The 16,586-nt window shown below is 46.8% G+C and overlaps 1 protein-coding gene across 5 annotated transcripts in view; it reads right to left on the bottom strand.

Moving 5' to 3' along the window:
* Positions 1 to 295: 295 nt before the first annotated feature.
* SMOX (spermine oxidase) overlaps positions 296 to 16,586 on the bottom strand; it is a 35,067-nt gene continuing 18,776 nt past the window's right edge. For 2 of the 5 annotated variants that reach the window (XM_020877061.2, XM_070472379.1), the window contains exons 2-8: positions 13,107 to 13,340; positions 9,286 to 9,512; positions 4,901 to 5,074; positions 3,979 to 4,738; positions 3,148 to 3,308; positions 1,215 to 1,304; positions 296 to 770 (exon numbers count right to left, since the gene is read on the bottom strand). In XM_020877061.2, the coding sequence (XP_020732720.2) occupies positions 633 to 770; positions 1,215 to 1,304; positions 3,148 to 3,308; positions 3,979 to 4,738; positions 4,901 to 5,074; positions 9,286 to 9,512; positions 13,107 to 13,314 (1,758 nt within the window). In that variant the 5' untranslated portion in view covers positions 13,315 to 13,340 and the 3' untranslated portion in view covers positions 296 to 632. The other 3 variants (XM_020877063.2, XM_020877062.2, XM_070472380.1) reach the window with 3 other exon arrangements.

Here is a 16,586-nt window from a genome sequence, read left to right as displayed (position 1 = left end):
AAAGGCCAGTCCAACCCAGGCCTATCTTGAAGGAGTTGGGGCTGGATAATGAGGGACTCTTACTCCTAAGGGGTCTCACTGGCAGGAAGGGAAACAATCACAAACAGATTGGGGTAAGAGGATGCCCCTTCCACTAAAGGCAGACATCTTCCTTTCTGGGGGTATATCCAGACCATAGATGGCCCCATGACCCCCTCAAAGAAGATATGACAAACACACAAAGACATACATACACACACATGTACACACATACACACACACACACATGAGGCTAAGAAAAATGGAAGAGAGAAGCTGAGGAGCACAGGAAGGGCAAGCCTCTTTTATTATCCCAAAATGCAAAGTATTGAAGGCACTTACAATAACAAGGTTAGAGATGAGGGGAAGCATAGGGAGGTCAGAGATCAGAGCACAGAGGTAAATCAACGGACCCCACCCTGGTCACCACCCAGGAAGGAGAAAAGAAGAAGCTACAGGGCCAGGTCTGAAGCCAGTTAGATGTCAGCTCTACAAAAGACACAAATCCATTCTAGAGAGGATTCAGAAATGAGGAGTACACAGCAGCAAGGAGCAGGGCTGGCAGTCACGAGTTAGTGGTTCTTTAAGGAACACGCTCGGCAGCAATGAGGCACTCAGGTCCCCTGCTGGAAGAGGTCTCGGTACATCTCAATGAGACGGGCAGCCTCACGCTGGCCAGAGAGCAGAGCACCATGGGTGGTGGAATAGTACTTGCGATGGGTGGCCTCACCTGAGAACAGCACCTGCATAGGCTGGGCAGGGGGACAGGGAAGTGAAAATGGAGGAGCAAGAAAGGCTACCTGTCTGCCCCAGAACCCCCATCCATACTACAAGTTAGAAAGGAATAAGTGGGCATCTGAGATGCAGGTATTGCTACTTCCATAGGATGAGGAGTTGCCCATCCCACCTGCCCATCTTCCCCTGCTTCTTCCCCAAACATCCGGGCCTCAGTCCTTTTTGCTCTGAGGTTTTTGTGAGTCCTGGTTCTACAATTTCAGAAATTCACACTGCCTCTTACTAGTGAACTTGGGGAATGATTTAACCTCCCTAAGCTTTGATTTCTTCATCTTCAAAATGAGTTTATACCATCTACTTCTGAGGGTGATTGTAAAGATTAAGTGAAATAATGTATCTAAAGGACTCAGAACCTGAAGGAATATAAGAACTCAATAAAGTTAGGCAGTAATTTAACAAACCTTTATGGAGCCCCTATTAGGTTCCAGGGACTGTTCTGGGCACTTGGAAGATAAAAGGTGACCAGGCAGCTGCTTTGAGGAGCTTCCTTGCTGGTGGGGAAGCCAGACACGAAACCCAATTACTAAATGGCATCATACGTGATGTGATGGGTGTGTGGGCGAGGTGCTGAGAGCCCAGAAAAGAGGCCCTCTGTCAGGGAGATCACACAAAGCTTCCCAGAGGACAGGACCTTTGGGCTTCTTCTCAGAAGATGCTGGATAAATAAACAGGCAAAGGATGTTTCAGGAAGAAGGAAAAATGGGGGCAGAAATGCATCTCCTAGGCCTTGTCTAGGAGATGGTGAGAATTTTGGCAGAGCCAAGCTTAACATCAAGAAAGCAGGCTGTTTAGGTGGGGTCCAAGCATAGAACAAATGCTTGCATTCCAAGCTTGAGTTTGGATTTTATTCCAATGTACCTCAAACTGAATGTGTTGGGGACCTTGTAGAATGAGGTTTTCATTCATCAGGTCTGGGGTGGGCTGTGAGTCTGCATGTCTAAATGCTCCCACATGGTGCCAGTCTGCCGGTCCATGGACCACCCACCTTGAGTAGTGAGGTTTTAACCCACCAATAAAGAGTCTGCAGAGGTGGTTAAGCTGAAAGGGGGGCACATATTGTGGCAGAGGGCAAGCCGCCTACTCCACATCCTTTCTCTCTCTCCTCAGTAGCAAAAATCCTGACCTTTAACTGGGTCCATGGACAGAAGAGCCTAGCAGACTACAGTCCATGGGGTCGCAAGAGTTGGACATGACTTAGCGACCAAACCACCACCACCACTGCCATCCAGGAAAAAAAAAAGATGTATCCCAGTCTCTCTAGCAGCTGGTAGAGTCATGTGACTAAGTTCTAGCCAATCAACTTCAAGTGCACTATTGCTTAGGGACACAGACTCCTCCAAGGGTTCCCTTCTTTCACTCATCAGCCTGTCACAGACATGAGAACAAGAGCAGCAGCCTCCACAGCCCTCTTGGATCCCAAGGTGGCCTGGAAGATGGGGCCAGGTGCTACTGATACTGGGCCCCAACATCTACCTCCAGATTTCCTCTTGTGTGACCTAAGTTAAACTTCTGTCTTGTTTAAACTGCAGTTTGTTTTGCTTTTTGTTATGTGCGCTAGTCCTAACTGATGCAGGGGACAAGAGAAGGAGGACGGCTATAGCAGCAGCCTTTCCTAAGCACAGCCAGGACAGGCACAACACATTGTTTAACTGCCATCTTCTTCATCAATTACACCAGAGAATTATTTTAAATATAATTCTGTTGGGGTTTTAACATTTATTGTACGGGTATGCTTGGTGGGGGGAACTCAAAATCTACTTTATAGGAACAGAAATATATATAAATAATTTCAATTTATTATTTTTCTATATGTTTTACAATATAGTTACTATAATTTGGGGGAAGTCAGTATTTTGTTTTATTTTCTAAAATAAATTGGGAGAAATAAGCAAAACATACTGGGTCAGTGCTGCCCAACAGAACTTTCCACAATGACAGAAATGCTCCATAGACACACTCTAACGTGGCAACCATGAGTGACAGGTGGCTCTCAAACTTGAAATCTGGCTAATGCAACTGAGAAACAAAATGTCATATTTATTACTTTAGATTTTAATTAAATTAAATGTGGCTAATGGCTACCATATAGGACAGCACAGAATTAAAAGGCTCGGTTTTTATAGTCTCAAGAAAGCATTTAAGATATCCTAGTTTGACTCTGTCTGTTCTTCCAGATGTTAAGTGTCCTTTTTCTCATTTTCTCCATCATTACAGGAGCTACTCCACCTATCTTACCTTGGCACTCCTCCCCTGGACCGAACACACATACCAAACACCCACCCTCACAGACCCCTCACCCTGCAGCCGTCGCCTACCCAGCACACCCACACTCACCGCTGTCTTGGAGCTCTCTGTGTACGGCAGGGGCTTGGCCAGTTTCTCCACATCTGCCCCACTTGAGCCCACCTGTGTGTATGAATAGGATCCCCGAAAGTAGGGGTTGCTGCCCCAGGCCGAGCGCAGGATTCGCCGAGGCTTTGGGATATTGGGGTTCCCTGTTGGGGAGTGAGAAGAGCCAGGGGGAGGGAGGATGAGAAATGGTTGTACAAAGAAGACACTCCTGAGCAGACAACTCCCATTGTACCTCGGGGGCTCCAGGAAGGCCAGGCATGAAGAAGGGAGGGAGGGAGGCTGGGGTTCAAGCTGTATACCCCTCAAAGTCTCCTTGTAATCCCCCAGAAAAACACCTCCTCTCCATGGGCCTTAATTTTACTATCTGAAAAACATCCCAGATAATCATGCTCCCCCTTCCAACTTCAGGGGTTCTTGTGGGGCTCTTCTGGGATAGTGCAGGAAAGATGTTCAACTAAAAATCAGACAAAACAACCACAAGTCCATCTCTTAGCAAGACAACATGAGTAGGGCAATCGGAGGTTTTGGGGGTGATATCTGAGTTTTTCACCATCAGCCTTAGAAACAGAGAAGAAACACAGAGCCTGTGATCTTGAGTGTCTCAAATTCCAAATGGAGAAAGCTTGCAATTTAGGAGGCCAAAGCCAAGATACAGTGACCTACAGCATCTCTCCCAAGGGGTGCACCACCTCAGTTTCACAACCTGGGGATGAGGATGCTAGTACTGGTTCAGGAGACTCAGAGGGTCTAGAGGAGGAGGACAGACAGAGCGAGGCCTGTTGAGCCGGTGGCGGGACAAGGACCGGGACGCACCTGTGAACTGCCGCAGCATCTCTGTGCAGATCTCGGCCACTGCCTCGTCATCACACTTCTCCATGACAAGGGCCTCCTCCCCACAGATCCAGCCACTCAGCACATGGCCGTAGCGCTCAGGCGGGTAGAGGACATCAAAGCCACAGATCTTGCGGTACCAAAGCTCGGGCGGGTAGGTGAGCGTGCAGCTCTCCGCCTCGTCCTCCCACACAAACCGTAGGCTGTTGCACTCGGGGCCCCAGAAGGGCTCCTCGAATTCTAGAAAGATCTTGTCAGTGGTGCCGATGCCCAGTCGGTGGATGGCAGCCACCTTCTCGGCGGGCAGGCCTGGCCGAAAGAAGCTGGCATGCTGCCTCTTGAGCACGCCCAGCGACACGGTCACGATCACATGGTCTGCCGGGATCACCTCGCAGTCCTCGCACTCCACCACCACTGGCCAATGCTCATCCTCATCCTGCCTCTCCTCCCGGGGCTCCTCTCCACCCTGACTGCCCTCCCCGGCATCATGATTATGGTCACCCTCATCCCGGGGCTCAATCTCAGGGCCCCGAGGGCGGGATGAGGCCTGGTCCCAGTGAACACAACGGACGGGTTTCCCCAGCTGGATGACGTGGGCTGGGATGCCCTCAGCCAGCAGCTCCACAACCCGCATGAAGCCCGAGGGGATGACGTGGTGGGCACCAGGAATCTCAGTCCATTCCCCAAAGGCGCTCAGGGACACCTCATCCATGCTGTGCGAGCTACTCTCACAGCTTTCCACCTGTGGGAAGAGCCAGAGGGGAGCCAGGTGACCGCCAAGGCTGGGCAGGGATAGAAGCAGGACTTTAGGGCAGTGCTGCCCTTCTCGGACCCAACTTCCCCAGGGTCAGTCTTTCTCATTCTGGCATTTGTACTCAACAGAGCTCCGAGATGGCAAAGATACCTTCAGGTACTGTTGGATCATGGCGAGTTTCAGGCGCTTGGTGGCCTCTGGATCATCAGGGTCATCCCTGATGCGGTTGCGCACCTCCTCTCGGGTGAACACCCCCACGCTGTTCTGACTCTCAGCATTAACTGGTTTACCATGCCGGAAGAACTCCTGGGTCAAGTTATAGACCTGCAAAGAGATCCCAGGAGACTGAAAACACATTCACTCATCCCACCACCATCTCAGACCTACGGGTTCTAACAATACTCACCATCTCCAAAGTGTTCCCGGATATGCTGAGCCTCGTGGTGAATTAATGTGGTGCTCAGCTTTGTACTGAGGCTGCACCAACAAAATGGAGGCTTGGGGATGGCAAACTGAACCTGCGCAGTCGGCTTCCTTGCCTCCAGACACAGGAGGTGGGATGGGCCCCAGAAGCTCTCTTACTGAACCCCTGCTTAGAACAAAGTGAAATGTCTGCTGCCTGTACAGTGTGTGGGAAAGGAGCTGCCCTTTCAAGCGCTCTACATAGCCAAGCGTACTGCCCACTAAAGAACCCACGTCTACACAGATAACCCTTTTTCAAGAACCAAATGCACAGACTCTCCCCTGACATTCCTGTCCAAGTGTATCTGCTTCACCCTCTCCCAGGAAGGCAGTATGGAGCTGTGTCCTGGCTGATGTTTTGCAGGGGAAAGAGCAAAAGGGGCCCATACATTGACAGGAATGTGTCTACCCTGCAACCCAGCTCTAGGACTGCTGAGGAAGAAAGGTGGTATGGCCCAACCCCCACCAATCCCCCAAGGGAAAAGCCTCCACATAAGATAGAAACATAAATTAAACATTTCTCTGAGTATAAAGAAAGCAAGTTAAATTATTCCTTTTTCTTCTCCCAACAGTCACAAAATGCTGGGTGTTTGGCTTTAACTGAAGTCCTCAGCAAATTCCTCACCTAGTACTGTTGCCAAGGAGTCAGGCTTTCAACTTGCCTCCTCCCCCTTAGATTCTTCCCCTTGGCGATAAGAAACAGAGTAGCCAGCCAGTCAGCTTGTGTCAACTAAAGGCCAAAATGCCCAGCTGAGGACTAACAGATTTACATGATTCTTTGTGTCAGCCACTGACTAGGACTGCCATAATTGAACATGAATTTGTCATGTGAGTAGTCTCCTGTCCTAGGTTAAATGACATCTTCCTAATGTGACCCAAGGGAAATGGGATGGGTCTGTAAGAGCTAACAATATTCACCCCATTTCTCATTAAGCACTTTTCACTGGGATCTCATTTACCCTTCAAGACACTATGAAGTAGGTATAACTGTGTCTGTTTTACAGATGAGGAAAGTAAAGCTCAGAGAGGCTCAATAACTAGCTCATGAATATACAAGTATATACCATTCTACATGAATGGTAAAACTGGTACCTGAGTCAAGGTAATCTTGCTCCAGAAATTAAGCTCTATATGATAACTACCGAACAAATTCATCTATTTGTTAACAAATATAACACATTCAAATGAGTAGCCCTTCAAAGTCATCGCCTTGGGAGGGAGGCTACTTATTTATTAAGCCACCCTCAGGCAAGGCTTCACATGCTTAGAGCACACCTCTTCAGAATGGCCTCCAGCACTGTCTAAGAGCTATATAAGGAAATCTCTCTCTTGACCTGATGGTTAACACCATTTCCTTCTGACTCAAAGCAGCACCACTTAGAATGATAATAATAATAATGTAATGTTAGTCGCTCAGTCATGTCTGACTCTTTGCAACTCCATGGACTGTAGCCCACCAGGTTCCTCTGTCCATGGAATTCTCCAGGCAAGAACACTGGAGAGGGTGGCCATTTCCTTCTCCAATGATAATCTACCTTTATCTGTCCTACTTCCCATGACTCACACTCTTGGCTTTCAAAAATCAGACCCACAAGCAGAAGTTGATGATGATCTACCTTCAAGAACGTTTAAAAGAACCAGTAAGTTATGAACCCTGAATGTCATTCTCAAGAGGCATCCATGCTTGAAGCACTCACAGTAACATAGGAATCAGGACAGGACTGATTCTCAGTACACCAAGAAGGTCTACTTTCAAGAATACTAATTCTTACTTGCTAAATATTGAGTGAGAACACACAACACTATAGGATTGTACACAACATACTGTATGAGTGCACACACATAAGACAGTGAGTGTTCCTGCCTTCCATTGGGCAGGGACAACCCAAAGCAAGGGTCATTTCTCCTTTCCTATGCCCACGAAATATAAAAAATGTATAACAGGTAAGTGTTGACCAGTTTACTTACCTAAAGTGAAGGGTCATTACACTATAAATGGAAGCTATCAGAAGGCAAGACCTACAAGTTACCTTGCTTGTTTTTTGCAGTTCACAGCAAAGTTACTAAAAATATTAACTTTTTTTAAAGCTGGAATAAGACAAGGGCACATTCCTTAACTTCAGACTATACTACAAAGCTACAGTAATCAAAACAGCATGGTACTGACACAAAAACAGACACACAGATCAATGGAACAAACTAGAGAGCCCAGAAATAAACCCACACACAATTAGTCTATGATAAAGGAGGCAGAATATATATGTGGAAAAGACAGCTTCTTCAACAAGTGGTGCTGGGGAAACTGGACAGCCATATGTGAAAGACTGAAATTAGAACATTTTCTCACACCATATACAAAAGTAAACTCAAAATGGACTAAAGACCTAAATGTAACAATGGAAATAATGAAACTCCTAGACAAGAACATAGGCAGAACACTCTTTGACATAAATTGAAGCACCTTTTTTCTCCTAAGGCAGAAGAAACAAAATCAAAAACAAATTTAATTCAATCTAAAAGTTTTTGCACAGCAAAGGGAGTCACCGACAAAACAAAAAGACAACCTACTGAATGGAAAAATATATTTGCAGATAATATGACCAATAAGGGGTAATATCCAAAATATATAAACTGCTCATACAACTCAATTTTTAAAAAAATCAACTTGATTAAAAAATGGGGAGAAGACCTGAATACACATTTTTCCAAAGAAGAAGTACAGATGGCCAATAGGCATATGAAAAGATGCTCAACATAGTTAATCATCAGAGAAATTAAAAATGACAATGAGATATCACACCTATCAGAAGAGCTATCATCAAAAAGAATACAAGTAACAAACATTGGTGAACATATGGAGAAAACAGAACCCTTTACCCTGTTGCCAGTAATGTAAATTGATGCAGCCACTATGGAAAATATGGAGGCTCCTCAAAATATTAAAAATTTAACTATCACATGACTGAGGAATTCCACCCCTGTGTATATATCCAAAGAAAAAGAAAATCTAATTTGAAGAAATACTTGTACCCCAAAGTTCACTGCAACATTATTTATAATAGCCAACCTATGGGAGCAATCTAAGTGCCCATCAACAGATGAATGTATAAAGAAGATGTTAGATAGATATAGATATAAAACATAGTTACATATGTAGTATACACACACGTTTTATATACATGTTAGATAGATATAAACTATATTGTTATATATATGTATATATACACACACACATTGGAATTTTACTCAGTCATAAAAAAAGAATGGAAATCTGAAATTTTCAACAACATGCATGGACCTAGAGGGTATTATATTTACCGAAATAAGTGTGACAGAGAAAGACAAATACTCTATGTCATCACTTATATGTGAAATCTAAAAAATAAACAAACATAATGAAACAGAAATAGACTCAGATATAGAAGACAAACTAGTGGTTACCAGTGGAGAGAAGGAAGGAATGAAGGGTAAAACAGGGGTATGGGATTAAGAGATAAAAACTACTATGTATAAAAATAAATAAGCAACAAATATATATTGTACAGTACAGGGAAGTATAACCATTATCTTGTAATAACTTTAAGTGGAGTATAATGTATAAAAATGTTGAATCACTATGCTGTACACCTGAAATTAATATAATATTATAAATCAACTATACTTCAATTTTAAAAAATCAGTTATAATTCTATATACCAGGAACAATTAGAAAATAAGGGTTTTTTTAAAGTTATCATTTACAAGAGTGTCTAAGAACATTAACAACAATAATCATACACATTTACCTGGTAACAAATCTAATAGATATTTAAGGGCTTTCTGGGGAAATATTTAATCATAAGTATCAATAATCTCTTCCCTAGTACTTCTCCTCTCATTGTCTTCATTCTACCCTCAAACTAGGGCCCAGAGAATGTACAGACATGACCAGGGTCACAGAAAACCCTAGTAAGTTGCCTAGCCCCCCACGGCCATCACACACACACACACACACACACACACACACACACACAGTGCTGGTGTGCTCCCTGTCCCCCACACCCTTGTGCTCAACTATTCCCCTAATACCTCACCTCGTTGTATAAATCACTGAATTCCTCAACCACATCCTTGGGGATCCTGCAGCCACGGTTGGTGAGGTAGCAGGCCACGCCATTCTTGGAGTAGAGGCTGATGCGGCCCACACTGCGTTCTCCATCAGTTGTCTCTTCCAGGAGGCCATTGGCTTCTGCTAGATGATAGATAGGATTCCCGTGGGAGCCATGGATCCACGTGGCTCCCAGCTCAAAGGTAGCGTGTCCTGATGGCAAGAACAGGCTCTTAGCACGGCAAGGACTCTTCAAACAGGGCCAGAACACTGCCTCATCTTCCTTCTCCAAGGGGATCCTTCCATCCCCAACAACAGGCCAAGGAAGGGGATTAGGTCCCCCTCTGGCAACGAACCAAAGTCTTCAGTGAAAAGCACCCAGTAAGAAACCACATGCAGCACAAAATGGATTCCACTTTATAAATAAGGTAACTTCCACCCTCAGTGACTCTAACAACACCAAGTCGCCTCACTGGAATAATTAGAAGATTCTCCTTCTGTGATAACATCAGACAATAGGCCCTCCCTCCTCAGTGGTGCCTCCCTCTCAGGAGAAATTCTATGGTACCAGAGGGTACCACGTGGTACAGGTACCTGAAATACCCAGTGAGGAGGCCCAGCCTTCCAGACCCAAGGTCCCCATTTGGCCTTATTCCAATTCCTCAAAATCCAGTGGTTCAGGAATTTAAGCCACTCACCCAGATGGAAAACAGCCAACTCCTAACTCAGTCTAGGGCAGAAGAAAGAGGGAAAACATTCTAGTTTTGAAGACTCCTCCCCAAGGCAATCTAAAACAGACTTCTGGAAAAAACTAAGCTTTCTCATCCTATGGCACAGGTGGTGAAAACTTAAGAGACTGTTTGGGGTAAGGGAAACTCCTGGGCCCAAACTGGGACAAGGCTGGTGGCTCATTTTACCACCCCATCCATAGCCAAGGGACCAGATACTCTGAGGCAAGTTCCCACTGTGCCTGGGCCTATTTCCTCTTCTGGGGCTCAATTTCCTTTTCTCATGCTGCAGAGCCTGTGATATAGTTGCCTCCTCCCCTGCCTATCTCCCAGGAAAGTTGAAACAAAGAAAGGAAAATATAGAGGAACATTTTTTGGTGTTTTGTTTTGTTTTTTGTTTTTGGAGGCCTGATTCAACACATCATGTATGATAACTTTTTTGCCAAGATGGACACAATAATTCCTCCTATCCTTACACACATGGCCCTTTGCAATGTGACTTTGACAGTCCTCCCATCAAGAGATGGAGTCTTTCCTCACCCCTTGAATCTGGGCTTGCCTTATGACTTGCTTTGATTAATAGAATGCAATGAAAGCAATGTTGTGGCTTCAGAGACTAGGCCTCAAAAAACCTTGTGCCTTCTATCCTCACCCTCTTAGACTGTGACCACCATGAAGAGAAACTCAAGTTTCTGGAACCACAGAACATCAGCAAATAAAGTGATATTGTTTTAAGCCACTATATTTCAGGCTGGTCTGTTATGCAGCAATAGCTATCTTATAAACAATAACAGACAACAATCACCCCTCACCCCAGGAATTGGGCATTCCTCTTTTTTTGTGCCTTCTCTTTCCTGGGCTGCTTCTAATTAAACCATCAGTTCAAAAACAAAAAAAAAAAAAGCCCTGTAGCCCTGTATGCATCTATGTGCCAAACACAGAGCAAGAGAAAAAACAATCAACCTCAAACCACAGCCAGTAAGACAGAACTTCCTGGTGACTCTGGAATCAGGGGCAGGAATGTATGGGTCCCTTTGTCCAGGGAAAGTGGGCAGACTAGAAGGTATGAAAAGCTGGAAACCCAGTGCCCTTCTTCCACAGGGTTCAGGGAGGGGGGCTGGTCACTGGGGACATTTATCACTAATTATCCTTTAGGGCCTCAAGTTCCCCAAGGCATTTGTTTTTGTTTTTGTTTTGCTTCTTTTCAGCTTCCAAAAGAAGCAAATGGGCTTGCATCATGGACCCTTCCCAGGGTACACCAGAGAGTTCCAAGTCATAGTCACTGGGCAGCAATGTCCAGGCATGGGGTATCCAGGCATAAGCAGGAAGGAGGTGAACAGCTCAAGGTCAGCAACATCAGAGTTCCACCCTATCCCTCAAGCTTTACAAGGAGGTGGGGTGGTCCGAGCAGCCTCAGCCTTAGGATGTTTCCTGTCCTCCCCCACAGGCCTCTCACCTCTGCCGTCCTTGTAACCACAGGGTAGCGGGCACCATCTCTACAAATACCCTACAGTGTCCTTGGGGCTTCTGGTCATCACCACTGCCCTTATCACTGGGATTCACAGCTAGCATCTCACACTGCTGCAGGTCCAACTGCAGCCTGGGCTTTCAGCCCCAGGTGTCTGCACACACAACACATACACGCTTGCCTGGACTTGCTCTCCCATAGTCTAGCAGAGTCTGCCTTGCTCTGATTCCTCATATACATCATCCATTCCTTCTTTTGACCAGCTATCCAATTCCCCTCATCACCTAAAGCCCACCCAAGCTCCCTCCCCTCCGAGGGAGGCTTCCAGCCACATGCATCTCCTCAGCCTCCTGTAGCCCCATTCCTTCCACTTCGCTCCCTCTACCAACTTCCCTGCAAAGCACATCTCAGTTGTCAACTACCACTGAGACTGGGCCATTTGTCCTCCCGTCTTCCGCTTTTATGTCAGACCCTGAATGTCTCATCAAGACTTGAGAACCACAAATGGAGCCATCCCATCCCTAAAGCTCCTAGCCAGCCAATCCCTAAGACTCCTAGCCAGCCAGTTGGTGTTGAGCAGTCTCCAGGCTTCCCCCAGGAGGTCCCCCAGCTGACTGTCCTCAGGTTTCCACTGTGCTTTGGGACACACTTCCGTCTTCACTGCCAACACATATTCCTGTGTCTGCCAGGGAAGACAGATATAACTTCACATATACCTTCCAGGAAATGCTCTAAGGAAGACTTTTAATGTGATCAAAGTTTTTTAAAAAATCAAAAAGTTTCCCATGTCTCCTCAACCTCTGCTTGTTCTAAGCCTGACCACCTACTTTTCTGAACCAATTGCCCCATTCGTCAAAAGTAAATGCACAGAATCTGTTTGGCCTTGCAGCCCAGGTAACAATAGACACAAAATCCTATGGAGGGTCAGTGTAACCCACATACACCAGGCCACCATGGGTAGTCCCACTGGGCCATTTTCATTGTCAGACCCCTTGGCTAGGAAACCCTGACCTCTGGCTGCATTTCAGGCAATCCCCCACCCTCTAGGACCCCTAGCTAAATCTGCCCACTCCTGGGGTGTGTCTCTTAACTGGTTGCCTTCTCCAGAAGCCTTAATACTCTGAAACCTACACAGATCCTCTTCCCAGACAATCCTAAGACCTGCCCATCACTCGCAAGGAGGCCCAAAGTCTTCTTCCACCTCCACTGCGCTGAGTTCCTATTGTCCCAGGGCTAGCTCTTAGTAATGGTATACTAAATCATATTCAAAAGTTAACAACTAATAGAAACTTTCACAATTCCCCTTCTTGTGAAGTAGAAACAAGTCTACCCACTACAAAGACAGTTGGGTTCTGGGTGTCCTCTCCCACCTAAACACTGTGAACTCTAGATTTTGTTCCAAAAACAGAGGCCAGACTCCCATTCCGCACACCTCAGAAGGGTGCTGAGTAGGCAAAGGAAGTTTCTGGAAAATGCCCAGGCAGCATGCATGGCAGAACACTAAACCCTGGGGAAAAAACTAAAATAACAAGATCTCAGGCTAGGCCAGGGCTCTGGGAGGCAAGAGGTGACCTAGGGAGATGACTGGACTGAGATGAACGAGGCACTCACCGAGTTTCACACTCTGCACGCGGCCCCCGATGCGGCTGGACGCCTCAAGCACAGTGACATCTGTAAAGCCCTGTTCCAGAAGTGCTTTGGCTGCAGCCAGGCCAGCCAAGCCAGCGCCGATCACCACCACACGAGGCTGTCCCCTTCTCCGCAGGCCACGACTGAGAGGGTCATCCGCGCTGTCGCCACTGGATTCACAACTTTGCATACCGTCCACACTCGCCTCCTAGGAACCTGGAGCGGGGAGGGGGTCACAGCTCACCTGCTCTGCCTTCACTTCACACCTGCCCCAGGAGATGCTCCCAGCCTCTGCCCTCAAGGGGGGACCTTGAGCCCTCTCGTTCTCTTCTGAGGATCTGGGCAAGAAGAGCCATCTCCAAAGGATGTAGGGAGGGAGGAAAAGAGGGAGCCATAAGGAAGGAAATAGGAAGGAGGTTATGTACTGTGGGCCCTCATCAGCAAGTAGGAGAGCTGAGAGCCCATCCCAAACCCCTGAAATCCATCAATCCCACCCCAGATCAACTAGGTACTGCCTCTTCCTCAAGGACGAGACAAGAGTCAGCAAGAAAGAGGATGATCAAGAAGGTCAAAATTAGGAGAAACTGACCCTGGTGCTGCTGACCCCGGATCAGCACAACCCAGCACAGCCCAGCATCACTGCTGTGGTCCAGCTCACGCCAACCTCAGGATGCTCACATGGACCCCAGGATGCTGTACAGACCTCAGGGTGCTGGCACCAAGCCCAGGATACTTGTACCCACTGCACTAGACCCTCTACTCTCCCTCCCTGGCCTGGCCCTTCCCTGGCCCTCACTCTCCCTTCCGCTGTCTTCTCTTCTCCTCTTGCTTTCTGTTAGTCTTTCAGAGCCTAAATGAGGTGGCAATTTGGTGGGCAGGACACAGTCCCACCTTCCCCCAAGAAAGTGCCACGAGGCTGGTATTGAATGAACCTCTGCTATTCCGGGTAGGTCTCCGGTTTTTTGTCCCAGGCCACCCAGCCCCTCAGTCACCACAAAGCAGCAAAGAGCCCAGGAAACAGTGGACCGTGAGGACCTGTGGCACCAGAGGCCAGACATCAAATTGACAGTTACACTAAGCCAGCTTGCTCAGAGACGCCAGTCTAGGGAGCTGATGAGAGGCCAAAGGTGTCCCTGAATCTGGCCCCAGGGCTGGGAGAGGTTGCCCTTCTATTCCCAGAGTGACTATAAGGGCTTGAAGGTATCTTTGGGCCATCCCAAGGGGCCACTCAGCTCAGATCCTGTCCCCACTTCCTTCCTGACCCAAGCTGCCTTTGCTAAGCTTTCAGAGGCAGAAGTTGCATACTGTCCAGTTATTCAAACTATCCAGAGTATTCAAGACCTAACAACAAGGAAATGAATTCATGAGTGGAAAGTAGCTGCTGGGAAATGGAGAGGGGGCATATAAATCTAATAAAGCTCAGAAAAACCCTTCCTATGACACAACAATTCCACTCCTAAGAAAACACCCAAGAGAAACAGGGTATACTCCACCAAACAGATACACTAGAATGTTCATGACAGCTTTCTTCATGATAACCAAAAACAAATATCCCAAAGGTCCATCAACAGAAGAATAGAAAAATATATTGTGCTATTTGTAGTGTACTCATACAAGGTAATATTCTTCAGCAACAAACAGAACCAACCTACTCTCAACAACATTACATTGACAAAAGAAGCCAGAAACAAAAGAGCACCATATTGTATGACTCTATTTATGTGAAATTCATGAAGCCGTAAAATGAATCTGTGATGCTAGAAGAGAGATTGGGAGGAGGGGAATGAGTGAAAGGGTCAGAAGGGAACTTTCTGGACTGGAAGGAAATGTACTATGAATGGTGGTTAGTGCCACTATATATATGTATGCATAAACACCTCAATAACTATTCCTGGCTCACTGTAAAAAATAAAAGCTGTGCACTAACCTTCTTCCCACACTTCAAGGTCTGACCACTTAGGTTTCCATCCCACCTCTAACATTTTTTTATCACAGATTTTAAAAGAGTTATTTTTTTAAATATGCTCAGGCTGAGAAGTTGCTCCTTGAACTCCTCTTCCCACTCTACCTGCCGATGTCACACCTGGACACGGACAGGAGTGTCACCCCATTCCTGCCCCCAAACTCTCTCCAAACTTGCACCCCACCCCCCATCCCCCTGCTGCCCGACTCGGTGGAGGACCTATTCCCTAGAGGGCCGGAAGGTGGCGCCCGAGACACGGAGACCTTCAGAGGCAGGGGCTCCCCTCCTCCTAGGAGAACCTGTATCCCGGCTTCCACATTCTTCCTAGTGCGTCTTTGGTCTCGCCTACCCCCACCCCAGTGATGTTCGGTTCAGCCTCCTGGGAGCAAGGAGGTCAGAGCTGGCTCGAGCCCTTTCCTCCCCTCCCCCTTACCCTTCCTCCGCTCCCCCTCTGCCTCCCTCCGCTTCCTCCCCAGGTTCTCCTTGGGAGGACTAAAATTAGAGGTGAGGGTGTGGCTGCCTGTACCAGCGGCCGACTGAGAGGAAGAGTCCACCCCGCAGCGCAGGCAAGAAGTGTGTTCTACATCAGGTTTGTAAACACGCAGGGAGCACCTGCGTAAACCAGTGTAAACACTGAGCACTCTGCTATGCTATGCGAGTATGGAGACTGCCCACCCTGCCCCGACGCCCCAGTTCTCCAAGCCTGGGGGGCTCTGCCTTGGCGTTGCTCCCTAGGCCTCCAGCCCCACCCCCAACCTGAGGCTGCTCCCCCAAAACAACCACTTTTACTCTGTAAAGGGGTGGGATTACTGCAGTGGTTCTCAGACCTTACAGATGGAACCCCTTCTCGAAAAGCTCCTGGGGAGACTAAGGTGTAACTGGGATGAAACGGGATCTCTCTACTCCTTCAAGTCCCTAAGGTCTCAGGCAGAACTCGCTGGCTCCCTGGAGCACCACCTCTGAAAACGTGGAGGAGTAGGATAACTTCAGCCTTGGGAGGCCTGTGGAGGGAAGAAATGCTTGGGGCAGCACATTGGGGTGGGGGATACCTAAACTTCCTGGCTTTCCAATCTCCATTTCTTTCTCTCTCAAGCGGTCCAGCTTGTCCTAACCTACATTATTATGACAGTTAAATAAGGCCTTATATGGATGTCTAGAGATTGTCAGCATTTTTAAGAGCCTTGTCCAGGAAAATCATTTGTAAAGTTCTGTAGCTAAATTTTTTAAAGATATTTATTTATTTATTTATTTTGATTGTATTTACTTATTTTAAAATAAGCATCTAAGAACTCATCATCTAACACAAAAACTAGAAAATTGATAATAACTAAATTTTTCTTAGACTGCCTTTGGTATAGGCTTCAGGAATGGATTGTAGGAAATGTGGGCAGGCAGTTTGCCTTTAAGATGAACCCTCAAAGGACCCCAAGTTCCCAACATATCAGAGACCTTCAACTTAAAGAGACATCATGCATAGGGTGCCATGGTATGTATGTTAG

Source organism: Odocoileus virginianus, chromosome 9 (genome assembly GCF_023699985.2).
Source record: "Odocoileus virginianus isolate 20LAN1187 ecotype Illinois chromosome 9, Ovbor_1.2, whole genome shotgun sequence".
Lineage (NCBI taxonomy): Eukaryota > Metazoa > Chordata > Mammalia > Artiodactyla > Cervidae > Odocoileus > Odocoileus virginianus.
This window is presented reverse-complemented; position numbering and strand designations above follow the sequence as displayed.